At 44.8% G+C, this 23,308-nt stretch overlaps 1 protein-coding gene across 3 annotated transcripts in view; it reads right to left on the bottom strand.

Moving 5' to 3' along the window:
• Positions 1-23,007, bottom strand: part of MIB2 (MIB E3 ubiquitin protein ligase 2) — a 48,748-nt gene extending 25,741 nt beyond the window's left edge. For 2 of the 3 annotated variants that reach the window (XR_005629657.1, XM_039727561.1), the window contains exons 1-4: positions 22,730-23,007; positions 12,745-13,074; positions 11,538-11,709; positions 1,450-1,556 (exon numbers count right to left, since the gene is read on the bottom strand). Coding sequence is in view for 2 of the 3 variants with exons in the window: in XM_039727561.1 (XP_039583495.1) it covers positions 1,450-1,556; positions 11,538-11,709; positions 12,745-12,991 (526 nt within the window). In the remaining variant the exon portion in view is untranslated. Of the gene's footprint in view, positions 1-1,449; positions 1,557-2,554; positions 2,789-11,537; positions 11,710-12,744; positions 13,075-22,729 lie in introns of those variants that run through there. The other variant, XM_039727563.1, reaches the window with a different exon arrangement.
• Positions 23,008-23,308: the final 301 nt, after the last annotated feature.

Below are 23,308 nucleotides of genomic sequence, written 5' to 3'. Positions count from 1 at the left end.
GGTGAATCTGGCTGGGCACTGGGACGTGCTCTGATCCAAGAGACAACACAGTGAAGGCAACCAGGGTTTGCAGATTCCCAGTTTGGGCAAGTCCCAAGACTTCCACAAACAAGGACAGCAAGATCTGTCTCACTGAGGAACTTCTGGATGTCTGCAAAGCCCTGAAACCCAGCAGCCTGGAGAGCTGAACTCCTCACTGATCAGCACAAGGCAAAGGCTGGGTTTTGCTGCCAGTTCTGCTCATGACAAGACCGTGGCTGTGGATGGGGCAGCTCCACCAAGACCAGAGAGCAGCTGAGGGCTGGATTCAGGGCTCCTCTCACTGCTCCTGCCCAGGGAGCTGCCTGCAGGTCAGCAGCACCAGTCTCAGACATGTAAATGCTGCTGGCATCTCCAGAGGCTGGATCAGCATAAGCTGATTTACTCCCTGACCCTGCAAGCACCCACAGCCTCCACTGAACCCAGGGCTGCAATAAATGGCAGAGTCAGCTCTGGAAACCTTTGAACTTTTGACTTAATTCTGCAGAGGAAAAAGGAGCTGTAAACATCAGAGTGTGTGTGCAGGGCTCTGGGACACAGGGAAAGCTCCCTCAGCTCTGGAGCAGCACACAGCAACTGCTGTCACCGACCTGGGGACAGGAATTACACCCTAAAGCAGTTTAAAAAACCATTTTTGTCCCATTGCATTCTCAGCCTGAAGGTTTCAATTCCTACAGAATTGAAGCACTCTCCAGTGACCACAGTGTGAAACCCTCCTTAGAGAGAATTCCTCCTCACTGCTCTTTAAAGTATCCAAATAATGACACTGCAAAAACTCCAAAAGAAAATGGATGCTGTACACAAAGTCAGATAAACTCTCCACCATCAATTAAAGCTTTTTCAGGAAGAGGAGAGTCTTTCTTTTCTTGTCACATAGTGTGCATTTACAATTTTATACAAGGATGGTTCTCAGTGGTTTTCACATCTATGAAGGGGAGCAGTAAAACTTCCTCCCCACACCCTGGACATGGTTTATGTCACAGATATGTGACAAACAACAAATACAAGGAAAAAATAGATTTTAATTACTCTAAAGAACAGGCACCTGCATCACCTGAACAACTCCCCTAGAAGCTGCTGCTCAACACGTGGATTTTTAACCAGCAATTTGCAAAAATAAAAGAATATTTTACATATAGAAAAAATATATATATATACATATAAATATATATTAAAAAATAGATACATATATAAATATGAATAAAATATAAAATAAAAATATAAACTATAGAATATAATTATAAACAATAAAATAGAAAATAGAAAAATGAAAATATAAAATATGAATAAAACGAAAATATTAAATATAAAAACATAAAAATTAAAATATTAAATATTTTAAGATATAATTTTTATTATACATATAAAAAAGCAAATGGTGTTTTAGAGGACTTTCCAAAAGCAGCTTACCATCCTGGTTCCCCCACTCCCAGTCAGGCCCACGGACCACTTTAGCCCCCTGGAAAGTCCCTTTTAACGTGATGCGAGTCAGATTCTGCCGAGGGCTCACGAGGACCCTGCAGAAAGAAAATCAGAGCAATAAATGAATTTGTTGTTGTTACAGAAGTGCCAAAGCTGAGGGCTGTCCCACGAGGACCACCCTTGGCTTTAGGGTGATGGACATTTCTGGGGGGGCCCTGCAGGGAGGCACTGATGGAGCTCAGCATGTTCTGCAAGCAGAAAATCAGAGAATCTGAGTGAGATTGAGAGAATCAGAGAACCTGAATCAGATTGAGAGAATCAGAGAATCTGAATCTGAGAATCAGAGAATCTGAATCAGATTGAGAGAATCAGAGAATCTGAATGAGATTGAGAGAATCTGAGAACCTGAATCTGATTCAGAGAATCAGAGCAGCAGGGCTGTGGCATTCCTGGAGCTTGAGAGAATCAGAGAATCTGAATCTGAGAATCAGAGAATCTGAATCAGATTGAGAGAATCAGGGAACTTGAATCTGATTGAGAGAATCAGAGAATCTGAATGAGATTGAGAGAATCTGAGAACCTGAATCTGATTCAGAGAATCAGAGCAGCAGGGCTGTGGCATTCCTGGAGCTCAGCATGTTCTGCAAGGAGAGAATCAGAGAATCTGAATCAGAGAATTAGAGAATAAGAATCTGAATCAGAGAATCAGAGAATCTGAATCTCATTCAGAGAATCAGAGCAGCTCAGAGCAACGGGGCTGTGGCATTCCTGGAGCTCCGCATGTTCTGCAAGGAGAGAATCTGAATATGAATCAGAGAATGAGGATCTGAATCAGAGAATCTGAATCTGATTCAGAAAATCACAATCTGAATCTGAATCAGAGAATCAGAGAATCTGAATCAGAGAATCAGGATCTGATTCAGAAAATCACAATCTGAATCTGAATCAGAGACTCTGAATCAGAGAATCTGACTGATCCAGAGAATCAGCAGCAGGGCTGTGCCTGGAGCATCCCCGGCTCTCCCAGAGCTGCCTGCAGCCCACAGCCCCAGCAGAGCCCCCCAGCTGCAGGGAAAAGGAGCAGGGTACCTACGTGATGGTGAACAGGGGGTCTGATGTCCTGTTAAAGCAGCTCCCAATTCCCATAATGGCACAGCAGCCTCTCTGCTGTCCCCAGGCCGCCACAAAGCCACCAAAAAGTCACCAAAAAACCCACGGGGGACCTGCCTGGCTGCTCAGGCAGGGCACAATCCCTTTTCTAGGTGCCCCAATCCATGCCCCTGCAGCCAGACAGGCTCTTGGCAAGTCCCAGCCCAGACAGGGCAGCCCAAGTTCAGCAGCTGCTGCTGGGGGCAAGGGGAGGGGAAGCTTCCTGGGGGAAGGGCTGACCTCAGAGCATTTCTTTTCCATCTAATACCTCCAGAGGGAAGGTGGAGACTCAGGAGGATGAAAAGCTTATGCTTGAACTTAGTGTTTACTTATCCATTAAGTCTTTTCCTTTCCTTAACCTGTTAGCAGATCTGCCACCTGTGGTTTACAACCCTGTGGGTTTCAAAACAGGGAGGGACTATTTATGCCTTGCTCTTGTAATGACTAATAATTAATATTCATTAATTACCCAGGCTGGAGCTCAGCAGGAGGAAAATGAAGGGTTGTGTTTGGAGGGTTGAGATTTTGACTGGTTTAAGCACCATCAAGGCTGGATATTGTTATGAAAGAAGATAATGACAGTGGAGGGAAAGCTCAGCTATAAAGAGCCACTGCTCAGCATTTATTTTATTGCACTATCAGGCACTGATAAAACCAGCATGGATTTGGGTACAGCCTCTGAAACAGCCTGGATGTTTTCACTGCATTTTGTTCAATGTTTTTCTAATAATTTATCAAAGATGTCTGAGCCAAGCCCTGAGACAAAGTGATAAAAATACAATTCTCTCTTCCAAAGCCTTCTCTCACAAGGGATGGGATTCAATGCAAAGATTCTTACTGATAGTAAAATAAAGCACCAAGCTGAGCTTAAGATGTTTAAATAGCAAAATATCCACCCCTCATTCTATTCTTAGCAGAAGTTCCCTTTTTGGATGATCATGTAACAGGAGTCACTCCCCAGCTCACCACTCTCACATTAACCTGCCACCTCCTCTGAAATTTGTGGATGGAGACCAAAAAAACAAAGCTGAGTTTCCTTAAAGAAGGGAATTGTAAGAAATTCCATCTCCTGTCCTGCTGCAATTCTGGGGCACCCAGCAGAAGTGCCCTCCTTCCCAAGCCTCACCAAAATTCTGAGCCTGCCTTAAACCACCCTTCACCAAGGAGTGATGCAAGCACCAGATCTCCTGAGTCATATTCTTATCAAGGTTCTCATCTAATTCAATGTTTTGCTCCAAATATTGGATAACAACCAAAGTTACCCAGTGTGATGCAAAAAATACCCCTGAGCTAAATTTAATCCCCGTGGTGCTGCCTTTAATAACAAATTTAATTATGACAGCACAGGTCTGCAGCCACTTCTGCCCTACAAATTCCAAGGATATTAAATTACTGCAGAGCCCAGAAATGTGCAGAATGAAGTTATGGCTCTCTCCAGCATGGAGAACCACTCCCTGGGGATCTTCTGCCTGCTCAGGCTTCTCTGAGGTGCTGATTTGGGATTTCACATCCCTGAGATCTCTGCTGCAGCACCTGGAACAGCAGCATCAGCCCTGCTTCAAAGAGAGGGATGGGGGATCCAAATCCACTGATCTGGAGAAATTCAAACAAAAACCACTTTAAATTTGCAGCAGCAAGCCTGAGCTCCTTCACACCAGGAATGGTGATGTGTTTGTGGGATTTTTCTGCTGCAGAAAAGTTTTTATACAATAAGAGGAGCAGGATGCAGAAGTCATGGTCACCCTGTAAGGTGGCAGGCCATAAATATCATATTTAATTTAATATGATATTTATATTTAATTTAATTCCTCCAAATTGACTGATCTGGAGAAATTCAAACAAAAACTACTTTAAACTGCAGCAGCAAGCCAGAGTTCATTCACACCAAGCATGGTTGATGCGTTTTGTGGGATTTTTCTGCTGCAGAAAGTTCTCATCTGAAGAAATAAACACAATTAAGAGGACTGGGAAGCAGAATTATGGTCACCCTGCAAGGTGGCAGCCCATAAATATCACATTAATCCCTTCCTAAAGGTACAGCTCTAAACCAGATTTTCCTCTTGTGGGAGACACAAACCCACATCCCTGCCAGGACACACAAAGATCCACCTCCAGAAAAGCCAAAACACGAAGATCTTGCAGGAACTAAAGGCAAAAGTGACCTCAATGCAAGAAATTCCAGGTTTTCTAATCCCCCCAGCAAAGCTTCTCCTGAAACTCTTCCAGCAGAGGATAAAGGAAGGCACTTGTGACAGATGGCTCTGGTTGCTCAAGCAGGAACCAGACTAAGACAAGGAGCTGGAGAGGGATCAGGATCACAGAAACCTATTTCAGGAACTGCCTCTACCCAGATTTTTCCTTTTCAATCCTTTCCTTCCCAGACAAGGCACATTTATTGACAAATCCAGCTGTATCCTTGTATCATACACGTAGATATCCTTAAATCCACATCTTTATCAGTAAAAGTTGTGGTCTTTTGGTAACCCCTAAAGTAATTTGGATCACAGAAACCCATTTCAGGAACTGTCTTTATCCAGATTTTTTCCTTTTCAATCCTTTCCTTCCCAGACAAGGCACATTTATTGACAAATCCAGCTGTATCCTTATAACACACGAATTTATCAGTAAAAGCTGTGGGTTTTTGGTAACCCCCAAAACAATTTGGATCAAATCCTGCTCTGAAAAGCCACAGCAGGGAAGGTTTCACGCCAAGGCTACTAAATGGGAATTAAAAAGGTTCCTGCAGACAGTTTTTCACTCAGAAATGTTCATGCAGAGCATTTAAAGGCAGAATATTGCACTGAGAAGATGCAGAAACAGCACTGAGCACACAGAGTGAAAATGTCTTCTTATCATCCTCCAAACTTCATTATTCAAAATGAAGCTAAAGCTGGTTCAGGGAAGGTTTCTCTTGTAATTCCAGAAAAGATGAGGATAAAATATGCCAGTGAAGCACAATCCCTGTTCCAAAAATGAAACAGGATAATTAAAATTACACAAGGGAAGCCCCAGTATGAAAACACACCTTGGTGCTCATGTTTGGGGTTTTTTAAGGAGGCACAGGCAATTTATCTGGCAAATCCTGGTGGATTTTGCCCTAAAGTAAAACCATACAAATTCATTAACAGATAAAAATAAAGAAATCCATATTAATAATTAATTTGATTCCGAATATTCCTCACTCAAATTTCTTCGTTCAAACTGCCACTGCAGTTTAAAATAAATAGTGAATAAATAGTGAATAAATAGTGAATAAATAGTGAATAAATGCCACCTGCTGAGGAGGTTTCCATGTAAATAAAATCAAACCTGCACCTCCTGATTGCCCAGAAATCAAACACCCAGCAGCTGTCACTCAGCTGCTGGATTAGCTCCACAGATGGAATTTGGATTATTAAAGACCTAAATCAGAGCACACACTTGTTCCTGGATCTGATTTCCAGCTCCAGCTGGTAACTCCACCAGCCAGAGCTGGTTGAAGAATTACAGATGAAAATAACTGCAATTTGTGTTTTGACTACAGGATAAAGCACAATGGGAGAAAATATTTGTATTTCTTGTGCTTGATTACACAAAACATTTCCCTGTGCAGCTCGCTGGCTCCTCCAGCTCCATTGTTTGCCAAAAAAAAAAAATAAAAAACAGGGCTTGTGAAAACTACTGAGGTTGTGATTTATTGGTGAGAAAATTCTAGAAAATAGCCTGGGTGAATTGTTCCACATCTGAAATTCAGCTCAGGCCCAGCCCTGAGCAGGTGATCCAAGCAAAATGTTGGTGCTGCATGGGAATAGAACAACATTAATATTTTGTATCTCTGATACAAAATATTAATTTGTATATATTATATATATTATAGATTTTATAAATTATATTATATTATATTATATTATATTATATTATATTATATCATATTATATTATATCATATCATATTATAATTTTTATATTTTATATTATATATTTTATATTATATATTTTTTATATTATATATTATACATACAATATGTAGATATATATAGTATATATTATATATATAATATTGTATTATTTTGTATCTCTGCAGAAGTCCCCAGAATGTGCCCGACTTTTCCAGCCCCAACAGAAACTTGACGAGCTTTGCTTTGCTGCCCTGCTCACAGACACTGATTTATCTTCCAATTACTAAGCACAAATTCAGCAAATGGATACAACAGCTCTGAAAAAAGCCCTTCAGTAAAACTCAGCTGTTCCATCCTTTTAAGCCAAGGATGAGAGCCTCTCCCACAAGAGCCATAAAAATAAAAAAAAAAAATCCAAACTAAACAAGACCAATAAAAAATACCAAATTAGGAGGTCAGGAAGAGATTACCTCAAATAGCAAAATTAAAAAAAAAAAAAGTCAGCACTTGAAGTTCAAACTCAGGTCATTTTAAGAGCTGAAATAGCTCTTCAGGTAAAGGTGTCCCAAAGCCTCTTTGGGAAGCCTCTGCAGGGCCTGTCTGGGTTAACCCCCTAAATCCTGGATTAGTGACGTGCTGCAGGCTGGGAGGGCTCAGCCCGGCAGGCTCTGCCCGCAGCAGCAGTCTGGGAAGGACCAAAGGATCCCCCCTCCTGGGAGAAACCTGGCATCCAAAGGAGGCTCAACAGAAAAACCCAAATCCACACAGCATTTAAATACTCTCATTTTCTCTCCTTGTCCTCAAAGAAGTGCCAAAGGTTTTCTTTTCTACTTTACTTAGAAGGAAAAAAAGAAAATACTCTGATTTTTCTTTCTTTGTCCTTAAGGGACTGCCAAAGGTTTTATCTTCTACTGTACTTAGAAGGAAAAAAATAAAATACTCTCATTTTTCTTTCTTTGTCCTTAAGGAACTGCCAAAGGTTTTCTCTTCTACTTTACCTAGAAGGAAAAAAATAAAATACTCTCCTTTTTCTTTCTTTGTCCTTAAGGAACTGCCAAAGGTTTTCTCTTCTACTTTACCTAGAAGGAAAAAAATAAAATACTCTCCTTTTTCTTTCTTTGTCCTTAAGGAACTGCCAAAGGTTTTCTCTTCTACTTTACCTAGAAGGAAAAAAATAAAATACTCTCCTTTTTCTTTCTTTGTCCTTAAGGAACTGCCAAAGGTTTTCTCTTCTACTTTACCTAGAAGGAAAAAAAGAAAATACTCTGATTTTCTCTCCTTGTCCTCAAAGAAGTGCCAAAGGTTTTCTCTTCTACTTTACCTAGAAGGAAAAAAATAAAATACTCTCATTTTTCTTTCTTTGTCCTTAAGGAACTGCCAAAGGTTTTCTACTTTCCTTAGAAGGAAAAAAAGAAAATACTCTGATTTTTCTTTCTTTGTCCTTAAGGGACTGCCAAAGGCTTTCTCTCCTACTTTACTTAGAAGGAAAAAAGAAAATATTCTGATTTTTCTTTCTTTGTCCTTAAGGGACTGCCAAAGGTTTTATCTTCTACTATACTTAGAAGGAAAAAAGAAAATATTCTGATTTTTCTTTCTTTGTCCTTAAGGGACTGCCAAAGGTTTTATCTTCTACTATACTTAGAAGGAAAAAAGAAATTTGTCCTTAAGGGACTGCCAAAGGCTTTCTCTCCTACTTCACTTAGAAGGAAAAAAGAAAATACTCTGATTTTTCTTTCTTTGTCCTTAAGGGACTGCCAAAGGTTTTATCTTCTACTATACTTAGAAGGAAAAAAAGAAATACTCTGATTTTCTCTCCTTGTCCTTAAGGAAGTGCCAAAGGTTTTCCCTTCTACTGTACCTAGAAGGAAAAAAAGAAAATACTCTGATTTTTCTTTCTTTGTGCTTAAGGGACTGCCAAAGGTTTTATCTTCTACTTTATTTGGAAGGAAAAAAAAGAAGAAGAAAGAAGAGAATAAAAGAGATGAGTGATCTGAGCAATAGTCCAGTGAGTCACAGGCAGGCAATGTCTGCTCTTGCAGAGGATGCTGCAGGGCCCAAGGCAGGGCTGCACAGCTCAGAGCTGCCTCAATCCACAGAAACCTCTCCTTGGTTTGTTCAAAGGTGATCCCTGCCCTCTGCTTCACACCAGGACATCCCATCCTCAAAAAGCCAGTGTTCTCCAGAGCCTGCACCAATAAATCACTTTTATCACAGCAAGGGTGGGGCCCTCACGTGGGCAACAAATTTTTTTAACTTATATTTTAATATTGATTTTTTTTTACTATTTTTTTTTACTTAGAGATGGGGTAATTGAGAGGCGTTTTAAAAATTTCTATTTTTCGTTTTATGAGAAGGGTGAGGTTATACAGATGTCATAATTTATTCCAATTAGAAGTTGGCTATTTTTTAATTACAAACCACAGCATCCCAGGTGCTCCTGGGGAAGGTCAGGTCCCACCTGCAGGGCTGGGAAACCCCAGCACAGGGCAGAAAATTGGGGTTGCTTGTGGGAAAGGGATTTGTAGAAAATTCTTCAAGGTTTTTATAGTGTGGATTTGTATTTAAATGTTGAGATAAGAAATGCTGACTTAGAAATGCCATGGGATAGGACAGACATTGCTGAGAGAGAAATGGAATCAGAAACAAGCTTCAAAAGGTGGCCTTGAAAATAAAACTAAATACTTTGGAGAAACAGAACTATGAAAGATTATTAACCCACGAGGGGTAATTTTAGATTATTAACTTTAAGGCATTTTCAGAACTGTGTGTCTCAAGCTGATAGGCCAAGAAACACTTATAGTGTATTGTGATTAAGAAATAATTAACTCCTGATTGTGATGGAGTGAATTATAACATCTGTATTGTCCCACCCTTCACATGAGACTGAAAATGGAATAAAAGTTTTGCAAACACCTCTCAGCTGCCCCATCCCTGGTCAGAAAAGGGCTCAATCCAAGCTGCTCTGCAGCACTGCCTTTTTTATTTTTAATTTCCAAGTGAGTAAAATGATGCACCTTAAAGCTCAACTAAAAGACACAAGCAGGCATCCCTGAGTAACTGACTTGGAGATAACTCTGGTATTAAAGAAAGAGTAAAAAACCCCTCCTGTCTCTTTTTATAGAGATGTGTGTTTTTACAGATACTCCAAATTGTGAAGCTCATTTCACAGTAGGATCTGGCTGGATTCTCACATTAACACTCCAGAAATTTAACATATTAAAGCTCCAGAAACAGCCTAATCTGGTGGATGAATACAAATCTCAGAGGGGAGATTCTCTGGCCAGGAACATCCTTCCTCTGCCAGGAATTTTGGCTCAACCAAGGCTGGCACCACCTTGGCAAAATCAGCTCCAGGCAGAGCTTCCCACATGGCAGAAAAGCAGCTGCAAATCCCACACTCAGTGATTCCACTTGGCATTCCACAGATGGATGCAAGGCACTGGGATATTTTCAAAGACAGGCAAAAAAAAAAGGAAAAAAATAAAAAAGAGAAAAAAATAAAAGAAATCAAATCAGAGATAAGCTGATTTCTTATTCCTTCTCCTGAAGGCAAGAGGATTACATGATTCATCTTCATGCCCACTTTAGGAGGTGCAAATAAAAGTGAGACTATTTTTGAATTCTTCCTCAGGACAGGAGAGCAGATTTCCCATGTTTTGGCAAATCATGAGGAGCATCAAATTCCAGATGCTGTTCCACAGGCATCAGTGCAGCAAACACCTCCAAAAAAATTCCTGTGCAGAGCAGGAGTAGGTGAGAAAGAGCTGCTCTTCAGTGAATAGACAGCAAGAATAAATCAACAATTTGGGAGTGCAAGATCCCTGGCCTGAGAACAGCAAACAGCAAAACTTGTCTGAGAAATTCTTGAATGGTGGGGGAGCTGAGGAAGAGAAAAACCAGAGCAGAAATCATCCTTTTGTCACTTTAGAAAAACAATCTGCAGATTTCTGTTTGCTGCCTTTTTTTTTCCAAGCAGCTTCATAAAACCTAACCAAGCCTGGCATTCTTCTATAGAAAAAAGATTTAAAAGCAAATCAGCAAAACTTGAGCACTGCCTGATACATTTACATGAAATTCTATATAAATTATCCAGACATCTACAAGTTAGGTTCTACTGGGTTATTTTGCACAGGTATCTCTCTTTTGGAGAGCACCAGGATGGAACTGAGCCCCATAAATCAGAATTATTCTATAGAACAAACCTTTTTGGTCATAAAACCCAAAATAAAACCCATTAAAAAATAAATAAAACCCAAAATAAAACCCAGAAAAATTGAGCACTGCCCAATATATTTACAAGAATTTCTTTATAAAGATATGTACAAGTAAGGTTCTAAATTATTGCTGTATTTGTATTTTGCACACCCTTGGGGTGCACACAGCAGGGTTTGGAGAGCCCCAGGATGGAACTGAGCCCCATAATTCAGAATTATTCTATAGAACAACCCTTTTTGGTCATGCAATATAATCAGCAAAAATTGAATACCTCCCAATAAATTTACATGAAATTCTTTCTAGACTTTTAGAAGTAAGGTTCTAAGTTATTGCTGGGTTATTCTGCACACCCCTGGGGTGCACACAGCAGGGTTTGCAGAACCTTAGGATGGAATTGATCCCCATAAAGCAGAATTATAGAACAAACCTTTTTGGTCATAAAACCCAAAATAAAACCCAGAAAATATTGTGCACCGCCCAATAAATTTACATGAAATTCTCTACAAATCACACAACAGGTACAAGTTAGGTTCTCCTGTTATTCTGCACACCCCTGGGGTGCACACAGCAGGGTTTGCAGAACCTTAGGATGGAATTGATCCACAGAAATCAGAACTATAGAACAAACCTTTCTGGTCATAAAACCCAAAATAAAACCCAGAAAACATCGTGCACCGCCCAATACATTTACATTTAATTCATTATAAATCACACAGACATGTACAAGTTAGGTTCTCCTGTTATGCTGCACACCCCTGGGGTGCACACAGCAGGGTTTGCAGAGCCCCAGGATGGAACTGAGCCCCCCAAAACTGCCAGGGTGGGGAGGACTCACGGCTGGGAATGAGCGGTCTCGTAGCGCTCGAAGGAGTGGGACAGGTCGTGCTTGTTGTTCATGTAGCACTGGGTGCACAGGTCGTAGTCAAAGCACATCTTGCACTTCCACCTCATGCCTCGGATGCCGTGCTTCTTGCAGCAGTCACAGATGATGTTGGGGTGGCGGACACCTGGGGGAGGGAAAGGGAATGGGAGATGCACAGGAATTCCAGGGGAAGTCAAGTTTTCAGAACCTCCCTTGCAGCACTGCAGAAGGCCAAAGCCCTCCAGAAAAGGACCTTTCAGATCCACACCAATTCCAGGGGAAATCAAGTTTTCATAACCACCCTTGCAGCACTGCAGAATACCAAAGCCTTCTAGAAAAGGATTTTTTGAGATTCACACAAATTCTGGGGGAAATCAGGATCTTAGAATCACCCTTATAGCACTGCAGAATGCCAAAGCCTACTAGAAAAAGACCTTTGAGATCCACACAAATTCCAGGGGAAATCAGGATCTTAGAACCACCCTTTCAGAAAAAGACCTTTGAGATCCACACCAATTCCAGGGGAAATCAAGTTTTCATAACCACCCTTGCAGCATTGCAGAATGCCAAAGCCTTCTAGAAAAGGACTTTTTTGAGATTCACACAAATTCCAGGGGAAATCGGGATCTCAGAACCACCCTTCCAGAAAAAGACCTTTGAGATCCACATAAATTCCAGGGGAAATCAGGATCTTAGAATCACCCTTCCAGCACTGCAGAATGCCAAAGCCTTCTAGAAAAGAATCTTTTGAGATCCACACAAATTCCAGGGGAAATCAATATCTTAGAACCACTGCAGAATGCCAAACCCTTCCAGCAGAGCCTTTGCACACAGAGGAACAGGAATGGCCTGGCCATGGCCAGGAGGTGCCAAAGGCTGTCCCAGCACACAGGGCAGGGACAGGAGCTGGCTGTGCCCCTGCTCCAGCAGAGCCCCCTCTCCTTTGCACACAGAGAAACAGGAATGGCCTGGCCATGGCCAGGAGGTGCCAAAGGCTGTCCCAGCACACAGGGCAGGGACAGGAGCTGGCTGTGCCCCTGCTCCAGCAGAGCCTGTGCACAGACAGAAGCAGCAATGCCCTGCCCACCAGCCCCAGCATGGCCCCGCAGGCTGGCACGCAGCCAGGTGTACCAGGGGGGCAGGAATGGCTGTGCCAGGGGCTGTGCCCTGCTGTGCTCACCTATCTGGGCGTTGTCGTAGAGCAGCAGGTCGTAGGCCCCCTGGAAGCCCGTGCGGTAGTTGGTTCTGTTGCCCTGGTCCCACTGCACCACCACGGTCTTGTCGGGCGTGGTGGGGCTGCCCGTGCGGCCGATCTCCACCACGGTGCCCACGTTGCCCTCGCCGCTGTCCTGGCTGCCCCACTTCCAGTCCACTCCACGCACTACCCTCATCCCCACTTGCATGCTGGCATGGGGGTCCAGGTCCATGGATCTGCAGAGCAAACCCTAAAAGTGCTCCTCCACAGGGGTCTCGCAGACGGGCGGGATCAGCGGCAGCATGGTCAGCACACCTGGAAATCAAACAGCAGGAATTTATCCTCCACACATCACATTTCCAACCCCAGAATCATCTGCCTGCAGAAAAAACCTGACCTGCTGAGGAGATAAATCTGTTTTATTCCCAGATTCTCAAAGCTTTAGCACTGATGGGAGTGATGTAAAAATTACCCAGGGTTCCAAGGCTCATCAGCGTCTGCAGTAATACCCAAAAACTTCTTGCAGAGAGCTGAGCATGAGGGAAGAGAACTGGGCAAGGAGTGTACAAAATTCCAGTACCAGCCCTCGATTCCAAACTCAAGAATAAGCACAGAGACACAGCAGCAGCAGGAACAAGCAAGCACAGTAAATAAAATTGAAAGAAATGACAAAGAAAACACCAGCAGCAGGATTTGAGCAATAAAAGTGAATCTCAGTTCATTTCTCAGGAAGTCTCCTCACATGCATCTCATCTTAATACAGCACTGTCAAGTTTCACTTGCCCTTCAAGTCAGTTTTGGTTTTGATTTGAGGATACAGGAAGTTTCAAAACCTGAAAGAAGCGTTTGCCTGTTTTCCCCAAGTAAGGGCAGTTTTTGAAAAACATGGCCAAAGTCAGATTAATTTCAGTCTTTTCCTGTTGTTTAGCCACGAGCTACAGCAGGAACAGGGAAGGGCTGCTGCTCCACCTGCAATAAACGCAGCAGATTTAGTGCTGGGATCAGTGAGCCAGGGCCAGCTTTCCCAACTGTTGCCATGACAATGGGTAAATGGGGTGAACAGCACACAGATGCAGCACATCCTCAATTCTGAATTAAATCAGATTCTTACATCAAGCAGATTCTCAAATCCTTGTTTCTCTCTTCACCAGCACAAGACACAGAAGAGGAATGTGGCTTTTAATACACAGAGCCTGGAAAAATCTCCTCTAGCATCCTTGGGTCTCCCTCTTCCTCCTGAGCTATCCACAACACCCAGATTTTCTCAAAAATTGAAAAAAAGGCCCAAGAGGATGCCAAGGGATGAAAAATGCAGATGGCACAAGCAAAGCTCCCCCAGTGCCACGACACAGAGGGTCCAGCTGAGGGGATGTGCTCAGCCCCAGCAGCAGGAGCAGCTCTGGGATGTGCTGTCAATGCTGCACCCACCAACAAAAACATCTGAAACCACCAAACCCTAAAAATAAACCCATCCTCCAGCCAAACATCCCCTTTTGAGTGCGTGGAGGAGTGGTTTGATGCAAAACCACATTTCCAGCGTGCAGAGTGAGCCTGATCTCTGCTCAGCCTCAGCATCTCTGCAGCTTCAGCCTCTCCCTGTCCTCACTGCTGTCACACCCAAACACCTGGCACAGCAGAGCAGCATCAGAGCCAGCTGTCCTTGTGAGCTCCACGTCATCCTCCCTCCTCATCATCACTAAAAGTCTCCCTGGGGGACTCTTTCACTTGTTTTTGTGGGGGTGGATGTAACACTGCAGAGCTGGAGGTGCACCAGTGCTCACTGTCCTTGTGAGAGCAGGAATTAAAGGATATCCTTTGTGTCCCACAGAGGCAAACCCACATTTCCCTGTGCACCTTCCCCCAAATTTTGGATGCTGCTGGAGCTCAGCTGCACACCTGTGATGCTGAATTGCCTTCAAAGGATCTGTCAGTGCTGCAAAAAAAGCACCAGCAGCCCCTTGCTGGCTGCTCTGAGGATGCCTCCCTAACCTGAATATTCCATTTTCCACACAAGAAGGCACCAAGCGCATCCTGCACTCCCTTCTCCTCCTCAGGGGAGATGCCAAGCGCATCCTGCACTCCCTTCTCCTCCTCAGGAGGAGAACAGGAGGAAAAAGCTGTTCAAAACCCCCAGGGGATGAATTACAGAGTTCTCGTGGTCTGAGCCTTGCCAGAGCAGCATTATTGACTTCCTAAGTGGAGATGTTTCACTCACTGGAGCAAATACTCCTCCCTCGATGCTGCCTGGGCTGTAATTACTCCAGGTAGGGCTGCCAGAAATAATTCAGAGAGAAAACATCAGTTTCCCATGGGAATTTCAAATAACCATGAAGGAATAATCCAGATTTATGAATCTCATCTGACATTCTGACCTTGCCTGCTGTGACACAGGAAAGAGCAGCCTAGATGTGATCTCTCAGTTTTAGGAAATGCCACTAAAACTTAACTGGAAAAAAAAGGGAGATACTCCAGCTTTCTGCCCACAAAATTTAAGCTGCAATAATTGTGGCAACTTTCTGCCAATATTCAAATATTTCAGCCCAATTTCCACCTCGTGGGAGGCAAAGGTTGCTGCTGGTGTGGCCCCAGAGCAAACAGAACCCAGTGCTGTAAGCAGCTGGCAGAAATCAGTGCCTGGTGATGACATTATTTGAACAGCATGGTAAACAGAGGATGTGTTTAAAAGAAAAAAACCAGCTTTTTTCTTCCCTTTACACATATTTTGCAGTCTGAATTGTCTTGAGGTGAATTGCTCCACACTTTAGAGAGATTTGCCCATGCAGGAGAAGCTTCTTCAGGTAACTTCAAATCACACACTTCTCAAAAATTCCCCATTTCCCCAATGATCAGCCCCCAAATCAGCCAGCATTACACTGAACATTTGAAAATAACACCACTGTCCATTTCTTACTCTTTTCATTCTCTTTGACTCTTCCAGTGCCATTAAATAAAGTCTTACCAAGTCATTAGAAGTGTAAATTGATGAGCTACCACACTGTAAAGCTTCAAGACTTCATTTTGCATACCCTCACATCAAAAATATCAACATAATTTTGGTGTACTGGCTGAATTAAGCCAGCTCATATTGAATTAAAAACTGCTTTTTAGCTCTTTCTCCACTACTCCTGTGAGTATTTCCCTACAGGAATAAGGCTCAGCAGGGTTTTCTCTCTTTCCTGACACAAATTTCACAGCTCAATGCACCATCAAATATTGTTCCCTACCTGCAAGCCAGAAATAAATACTTTTGTGTTCTTCAATAACACAACCAGGATCAAATACCTCTGCTCAAGTCTTTCAGCTGCTAAGCTTATTACCATTCATGCCAAAAACCTGAAATTCACACAAATATAGTTGCCATTAGATGAAAGCAGAGCAGAAAACCAGCAAAACACACAGAAAATCCATATTTTTGACCCACTACCCCTGCAAAGCCTCAATGACACTTTTCTTCCCTTCTCCTTGTGCAGTCAGGAATTTTGTTTAGTCTAAAATTGTGCAAAATGGCATCACTGGCACAGGGGAGGGAGGCAGAGAGGAGCAGATGCTGCTTTTGTGGCTTAAATACCAACAGCAGATAAATGAAGGCATTTTACTGATCAATCAGTCTGAGATGAAATAAAAAAATCAAATATGGGGCAGTTGCCATGGGTGAAACCAATCAATAAAAAAAAATAAAAGCCTGAGTGAGGTGAAATAATTTCCAGGGCCCAAACCTCACATGCTCCCAGAGTATATTTAACTGTATTACATAAACAGAATAAAGCAGGTGATTAATAGGCCTTTGCTCAGGGATTAATATCTTGTCATTCCAGCATGAGAGCAGGCACAGGCACATCCTGAAACACAAGGGAGGAAATGCTAAAAATAACCAGCCAGGCTCAGTCCCCACCAGCATTTTATCTCTGCAATCAACACTTGGCCTTTACAAATGCCAGCCCATTGATCTGTTTTGTCCAAACTGAATTTTACATTTCATTTTACACTGGTTGTGTTCTGGCACTGAGTTGTTTCTTTCAGTAATATTTGAGTGGTTCTCACTTTGTTTTTCCATCTATTCCTTCACCTTGTTAAAGATCTAAAGGAAGCACCAGCAAATTTATTAATATTCAGGAGCTTTGTGCAAACTCTTCATCCCAGCATTCTGGTTTCCTAAAAATGGACATGAACCTCAGAATAAATTATCTAAATAAATGATCTTCCACCTAAAGGTGGAAGAAGTTAGAGAGAAACTACACATTTTAAATTTTGGGTTCATTGTGTGTGAGCATGGCAGGACCCAAAAGCTGCAGTGGACACAAAAACTGCACTGAGCTGGCCTTGAACCTTCAATTTAACTCAAATTTCATCCCCCTGTGATGACAACAGGCACAGAAAAGTGAACTTGGTCCAAAAATGTAACACTGATCTGCACCAAATCCAAACTGGCTTTGTCACCGAGAGCTGAGGACCAAAAAGGGCTTTTTGTCAGCAGTGAGTAACAAAATTAATTAAACAGAAAGTGACAGTGAGCACCCGGGAGCACAGACACAGCACAGTGTTTTTCATGAACCAGCTCCCTGCTAAGTGCAGGACTAAGCCATGAACTGGGTTGCACAATGGTCAATATTTGCTTTGAAACACTGAAATGCAAGCAGCACCTTTAGGAATCATTGGCACAAAGCACAAACAAGCAGCTGGGCACAGCACAGGGCACTGGGCTGGGCTGGGATTCCCTGGATTCCCTTCTCTGGCTGGACAATCCAAACCTTTCCTGGTTTTCCCACCGAGGCTGAGGGTGCACAGGAATTTGGGAAGGAGCACCCCGAGTGACCACAGGTGCTCAGCAATAAAAACTGGGGGGGGGAAATAGAAAATGGGAATTTTTTTTTAGTCTCTTTGCCTTCCCAAACAATCCTAGCACCTGAAGAATTCCTTAATTTCACCTTTCCAGTCCCTGTCCCACTGGAGCTGCCTGCCAGGGTTAACCCACCCCACAGAGAAAGGTGGGATATCTCCTGCCAGCTCAGGCATGCTCAAAATTCACATTCCTACATCAACATCAATCCAAGCCTACAAAAGCACAAGTTCTCTCTGCTCCACAGGAAAACTTCAGGCTGCAAATTGCTGAGATCAGAGCTCGTGTGCCCAGTGGAGAATTAGAAGTGATTACAAGTGAAAGTTCACACTGGGCATCTCGTGGATCTCTCTTCTTACATCCCATGAGATAATTGCTCATTGCTCATGATGAAATTCCCTTCTGGCTTTTGATGAACTGTGTTCTTTCCAGGAGGGAGAAAAAACAGCTCCAGCCCTTTGCTTTAATTGGAGCTGACAGTTTGCAGATTTGAGCCTGGAGCCTTGAAAAAGCTCAGCAGCTGATGAGAATCCACTTTTTCCTCAATAGCAGATCTCCGAGTTAAATTTATATTGCTTTATAATAAAAACAAATACTCCCTGCCCACACACACAACCACTAGGTAATGTTGTTTAAAGGAAAAAAAAAGCAATTATTTGCTAAGTTTGAATTAAGGTCTTTGCATAGAAAAAAATGGGAGAATGGTATTTAAACTTTTCCATGGAAGATCTCCGTGGAAAAGAAAGAAAAACTCAATATTATTGCATTGAGTGATTCTTCTCCATCTCCTGCCAGGAATCACCATCACTTTTCTGGCCCTTGGCAACAATCAACCACCTGCATCCTTTTTTTCTGTACCCAGAATGGTGACAAAACCACAATATTAAAAAAAACCAACATTTAATAAAGTCAAATACAACCACCCAGGGCGGCTGGACAATCTCCACTGCTCTAAGAACAAGTTAAGAGATCCATCAGGAAGGGTTTCAGTGCACTTCAGCATGCCTTGGGGAGAAGGATGGACTAGGTGGCCTCAGCAAAATCCCTTCCAGAACTATTTTCAATCATCTAGAAATAGAGGATCAGACAGAAACATATTCCAGCAGTGAGAAATCTGTCTTGGCAGAGGATTTCAACTGTGCTCTTCCTTGACATTGCTCTAATATATTTCTCAGAGGCAAGACCATCTGGCCCAGAGCTGATGGTGTGGAGCCCTGGTAAAGCTCAGGTCTGCATCTCTCTCACACCAGCTATCAACTCCTATTTACCACTAAAATCTGAGTTCAAGCATTTAAAAGTTTATAAAACCCCAATAAAAAAAATATAAAAACCTATAAAACCCCGAACATGATTGCCTTGCCTGTGCCTAAAGTCAGCAAGTGTCCCCAAAAGTCATTCAAAAATCAAAATCCTGATTTACTGCAGGAATGAAAAAATCAAGAGGAATTAACTCTGATGTCCTGAGAGGTGGCTGAGGACACACAGAGCTGTGGCTCACAGGTATTCAGACCCTGGGGCCCTCAGCCCTGGTGGCACAAAGGGATTAACAAATCCTCTGAGTTAGGAACACCATTTTTCCAAATGAAAAGCAGCTCCTCCAGCCTGGCATGAGGGAGCTGGAGCACAAAACCTGCTGGATCCCTGCTGAGCCTTGATAGCTCATCCTCCCCAACCTGAGCTTCCCCTCCAGGCTCCCAGCACGGCCAGCACTGCACTCCTGCCTGCTCTCAGCCTGCAACCTGCCCTTTCTGTGCTCTGAAAGCAGATCAGGAGGTTTCAATCTAATCTCTGCTGACATGCCTTTGGCCAGGCAGCCGTGTGGGAGCAGAACAAAGCGAGGAGGAGCTCTTGCCTTCCTCACTCAGCCAAGGTTTGAGGGGCAGCATGTCCATCAGTTCCCCGCCAGGTCTGTGCATTTTACAGGTCCAGATGTTTTCTTTGTGCTTTGGGGACTCTGGAGGATCCAAGAGCATCTGCAGATGGGAAATGGAGCCTGAGGTACACGTGGGACTGGTGGCAGAGCCAGGAGCGAAGCTCACACATCCCAACTCCAAGTTCTGCTCTCCACAGCCTGGTCACAGGAAAAGAAGGAAGTTTCAACCCCTGATCCAGCATTCATCCCTAATTCCCTTGGGATTTCATCAGGGAATGTGGCTCGAGGTCTAAGATCAATCAGCTCAATATCCTGCCAGCACATCAATGAAACTTCACTGATTCCATGTTCCAGTCTAAATGGAGGAATAATATTCTAAAAGTCCTCCTGCTGGAGGACTTTTTCTGTGTTCTTGGAAATTTCAAACACTACTACAGAGGGAAAAGAAATATTTCAATTCTGCAAGTCTCCCACAAAACAACAGACTGCACTTTCTCTTTGTTTAAGGAGAATTCAATGATTTCTCTCCCATCAGAGCTTCCAGGGAGAGTTATGGAAAGGTGAGAGAACACTGTATTACAATTCTGGCCCTTCTAAAAACAAGCCATGAATTAGAATCCCTGAAAAACAGCCAGGACTCAAAGAGGACTCTGCACTCTCCCTGGAAAACAGCAACTGAAGGGAAAGGGCAGGAGCAGAGCTGCTGTGGTGACATTCAGCACAGCCCTGGATCCTGCCTGAGCCCAGAGCTCTGCTGGAGCAGAGATGATGAGCAAGGCAAACGGATTTGATGGGAACAGGTAGGGACAACACAACCTCAGAGAGCTGAACCAGGCTGGAGAAAGCCTTCAGCTCCAGAGGGACCAGCAGGACCAGCCTCTGTGAGCAGCAAAATCAAACCTGCACAAAGACAAGGAGCTCGTCTCTGAGGCAGCAGCCACAGCTCCGAGCATTCTGTGCTCCTGGAGCCACCCACTTCTACATCAAGGCAGCTGAAAAAGCCATGGACATCCCTCTTCCCAAGAAAAAGGGAAGGAGACAACTGCAACCACCACACTTCCAGCACTCCCACAGTTTTTTTGCAGTTTCCCAGACATCTGATGAAGTTTCAGTGGAAAAGGCATCCCAGTTCTTCCAAACAATCCCAGCAGTGCCCATTGCAGACCAAAGCAGGAGAATAACAGATTCTTCACACACGAATTTGGCACAGGATTTTCACAACCACAGAGCTCCAAACATGCACTCAAAATAAATGTCAAAACATATGATGCTGTACAGCAAAATCAGAATAAGCAGAGAATTGTGCTGAGCCAAGTATCACACAAATATGAAGCTCCTTCTCATGGCAGTGACTCACAGAGCTGTGCAAAGAGGAAGGCAGGGGAAACACATTCACCTTTGTGAAGCCCAGAAAGGAAATAACTCTTCAATAAAACAGAGCCTGTGGTGGTGCTGTTAAATGACAGACTGTTAATAATGCTGCAGGCACCCTAAAGAACTCCTGCCTTTCCAGCAGAGAATAAAATTAGTCTGAAAACCAGGCATAAGGTACTGAGGATACACCAGTGGTGGAGCTGAGACTACACAGAGTTACCTGATACCCAACTACTGCCCTGTAAGTCAAAAAAGAACTTTTTAAAGGAACCACCACGAGCCCAAAAGATGTCACCTGCTCCAGACACAAACCTAGACACCTACAACTCAGAGCAGAAGGCAAAGCTCAAAGCAGGGCAAGAACCTCTCCAGCTCTGCCAAGGCTGTGGAAGCTTCCCCTTTGTCACCTCCATCACCTACTTGTCGCCCAGCATCATTCCCACCATAAAAATGTGGGATGTGGGTTATTTACAGGCACTGCACCCCTTGACAATTCACTCGTCCAGATCCTGAAACCATGAATGAAAAATTCAACAGGTAATCAAGCACGGAGGAAGGTCCTAGAAGGATGAACAACTGCATCATTCTTCACAGCAAGCAGTTTCAGCAAACCAGGGAGTTGCTAAACAGAGGAGAAATAAAAATGGTATTTCATTTGAGCCAAATACACTCCTCCTATAGCAACAGAGGAGTGCAGAGGATGTCATGAGGCTCTTGGCCAAAAAAGAGAGAAGGTTCAGCAGTAAAGGCAAGCTCAAGTGACCTCCATGAAGGTGAGCCAGGGCTCACTTGCTTCTCAGCGAGGTAGAAATCAGAATTTGTGACATTCAGAAAGTAATTCTACAGCTGAGCATGGGCAGTGAAATGAGAGCAAACACCGCCAGCGCCTCCAGTGCAGCTGCACCAACTTCTCTGGGTTTATTCCGGGTTTAGTCTGGCCTCCATTCAGGCAGACTGGAAATACAGAAACACGGGACAGAAAAAGCCACACGTGCCTCAGCTCCCAGCTTCCTTCCTCACACGCTCCAGGGAAAACGAAATTCCCGGCAGGAATCACGGGCAGCCCAGCCAGCCAGGCCCTACCTGCAGTACCTGTCGGGGAGCAGGAGGCTGCTCACACCCTCCGGGGCAGCGGGAAACACCCACCGGGCTGGGGAGCACCAGCGGCCGGGTGCGGCCCCAGCCCGGGTAAAGGTGCTGGAACAACCCGGGCTAAAGGGGCCGGAACCACCCGGGCTAAAGGGGCCGGAACCACCCGGGCTGAAGCAGCCCCAATCCCGGCTAAAGGGGCCAGAACCACCCGGGCTAAAGCGGCCAGAACCACCCGGGCTGAAGCTGCCCCAATCCCGGCTAAAGGCGCTGGAGCCAGCCCGGCTAAAGGGGCCAGAACCACCCGGGCTAAAGCGGCCTCAATCCCGGCTAAAGGGGCCAGAACCACCCGGGCTAAAGGGACCTCAATCCCGGCCAAAGGTGCTGGAACCAGCCCGGCTAAAGGGGCCAGAACCACCCGGGCTAAAACGGCCTCAATCCCGGTTGATGGGGCCAGAACCATCCCGGTAAAAGGGCCTTAATCCCGGCTAAAGCTGCCAGAACAACCCGGGTTAAAGGGGCCAGAACCACCCCTGTAAAGGGGCCTTGATCCGAGCTACAGCTGCCAGAACCACCCAGGTTAAAGGGGCCAGAAGCACGCCGGTAAAGAGGCAGAACCACCCCGACACAGGGGCCAGAATCACGCCGGCTAAAGCGGCCCCAATCCCGGCTAAAGGGGCCAGAACCACCCCGGTAAAGGGACCAGAATCACTCAGGTTAAAGCTTCCAGAACCACCCCGGCCCCTTCCAGCTGCCCCATCCCGAGGGGAACAACCCGGGGAAAGCCAGGCACGTACCTCAGCGCCGAGGCAGAGCCGAGGATCCCCGGAGCCACAAGCCCAGCGCTGCGCCCGCCGCCGTCCCTCCTCCATCCCCACAGCGGCGCCCGGGCGGGCGGAGAACGCGGGTGACGCTGGGCACCGGGGCTGAGATCCGCCTTTATCCCGGCACCTCCCGGTGTGGCTGCAGCAAAGCCCCTTGTCCTGAGCCGGGCCGTGTCCCCGGAGCCCGGCCGTGTCCCCGCGGCCGCCGCGTCCCCGCGGTGCTGCTGCCGCAGCTGCAGCTCGGCCCCGGGGCCGCCCCGCCTGCGCTCCCGCGGGCAGCCGGGAGCCGTAGTTCCGCTCCGGGCGCTCCGACTACAACTCCCGGGAGCCCGCGGGGAGCCCTGGGGAGCCCAAGGGGAGCCCGAGGCTCGGGGGTGAGGGGAAGGTTCGGGGCAGTGCCCGGTTTGCCCGGGCGGAGCGGAGCTGGCAGGAGGGGATGCGGGGTGTGAGGGAGGGATGCTGGTGGGTCGCGTGTTTGAGGTGTTTAGGATCACTCAGTCCAACAAGTGCTCGGTTTATGTGGGTTCAATGGTAAAAGAGTGGGTTTAGGTT

This window comes from Passer montanus, unplaced genomic scaffold (genome assembly GCF_014805655.1).
Source record: "Passer montanus isolate IOZ18808 unplaced genomic scaffold, ASM1480565v1 scaffold62, whole genome shotgun sequence".
Classification (NCBI taxonomy): domain Eukaryota; kingdom Metazoa; phylum Chordata; class Aves; order Passeriformes; family Passeridae; genus Passer; species Passer montanus.
Note: the sequence above shows the minus strand (reverse complement) of the source record. Positions and strands in the feature narration are given on the sequence as shown.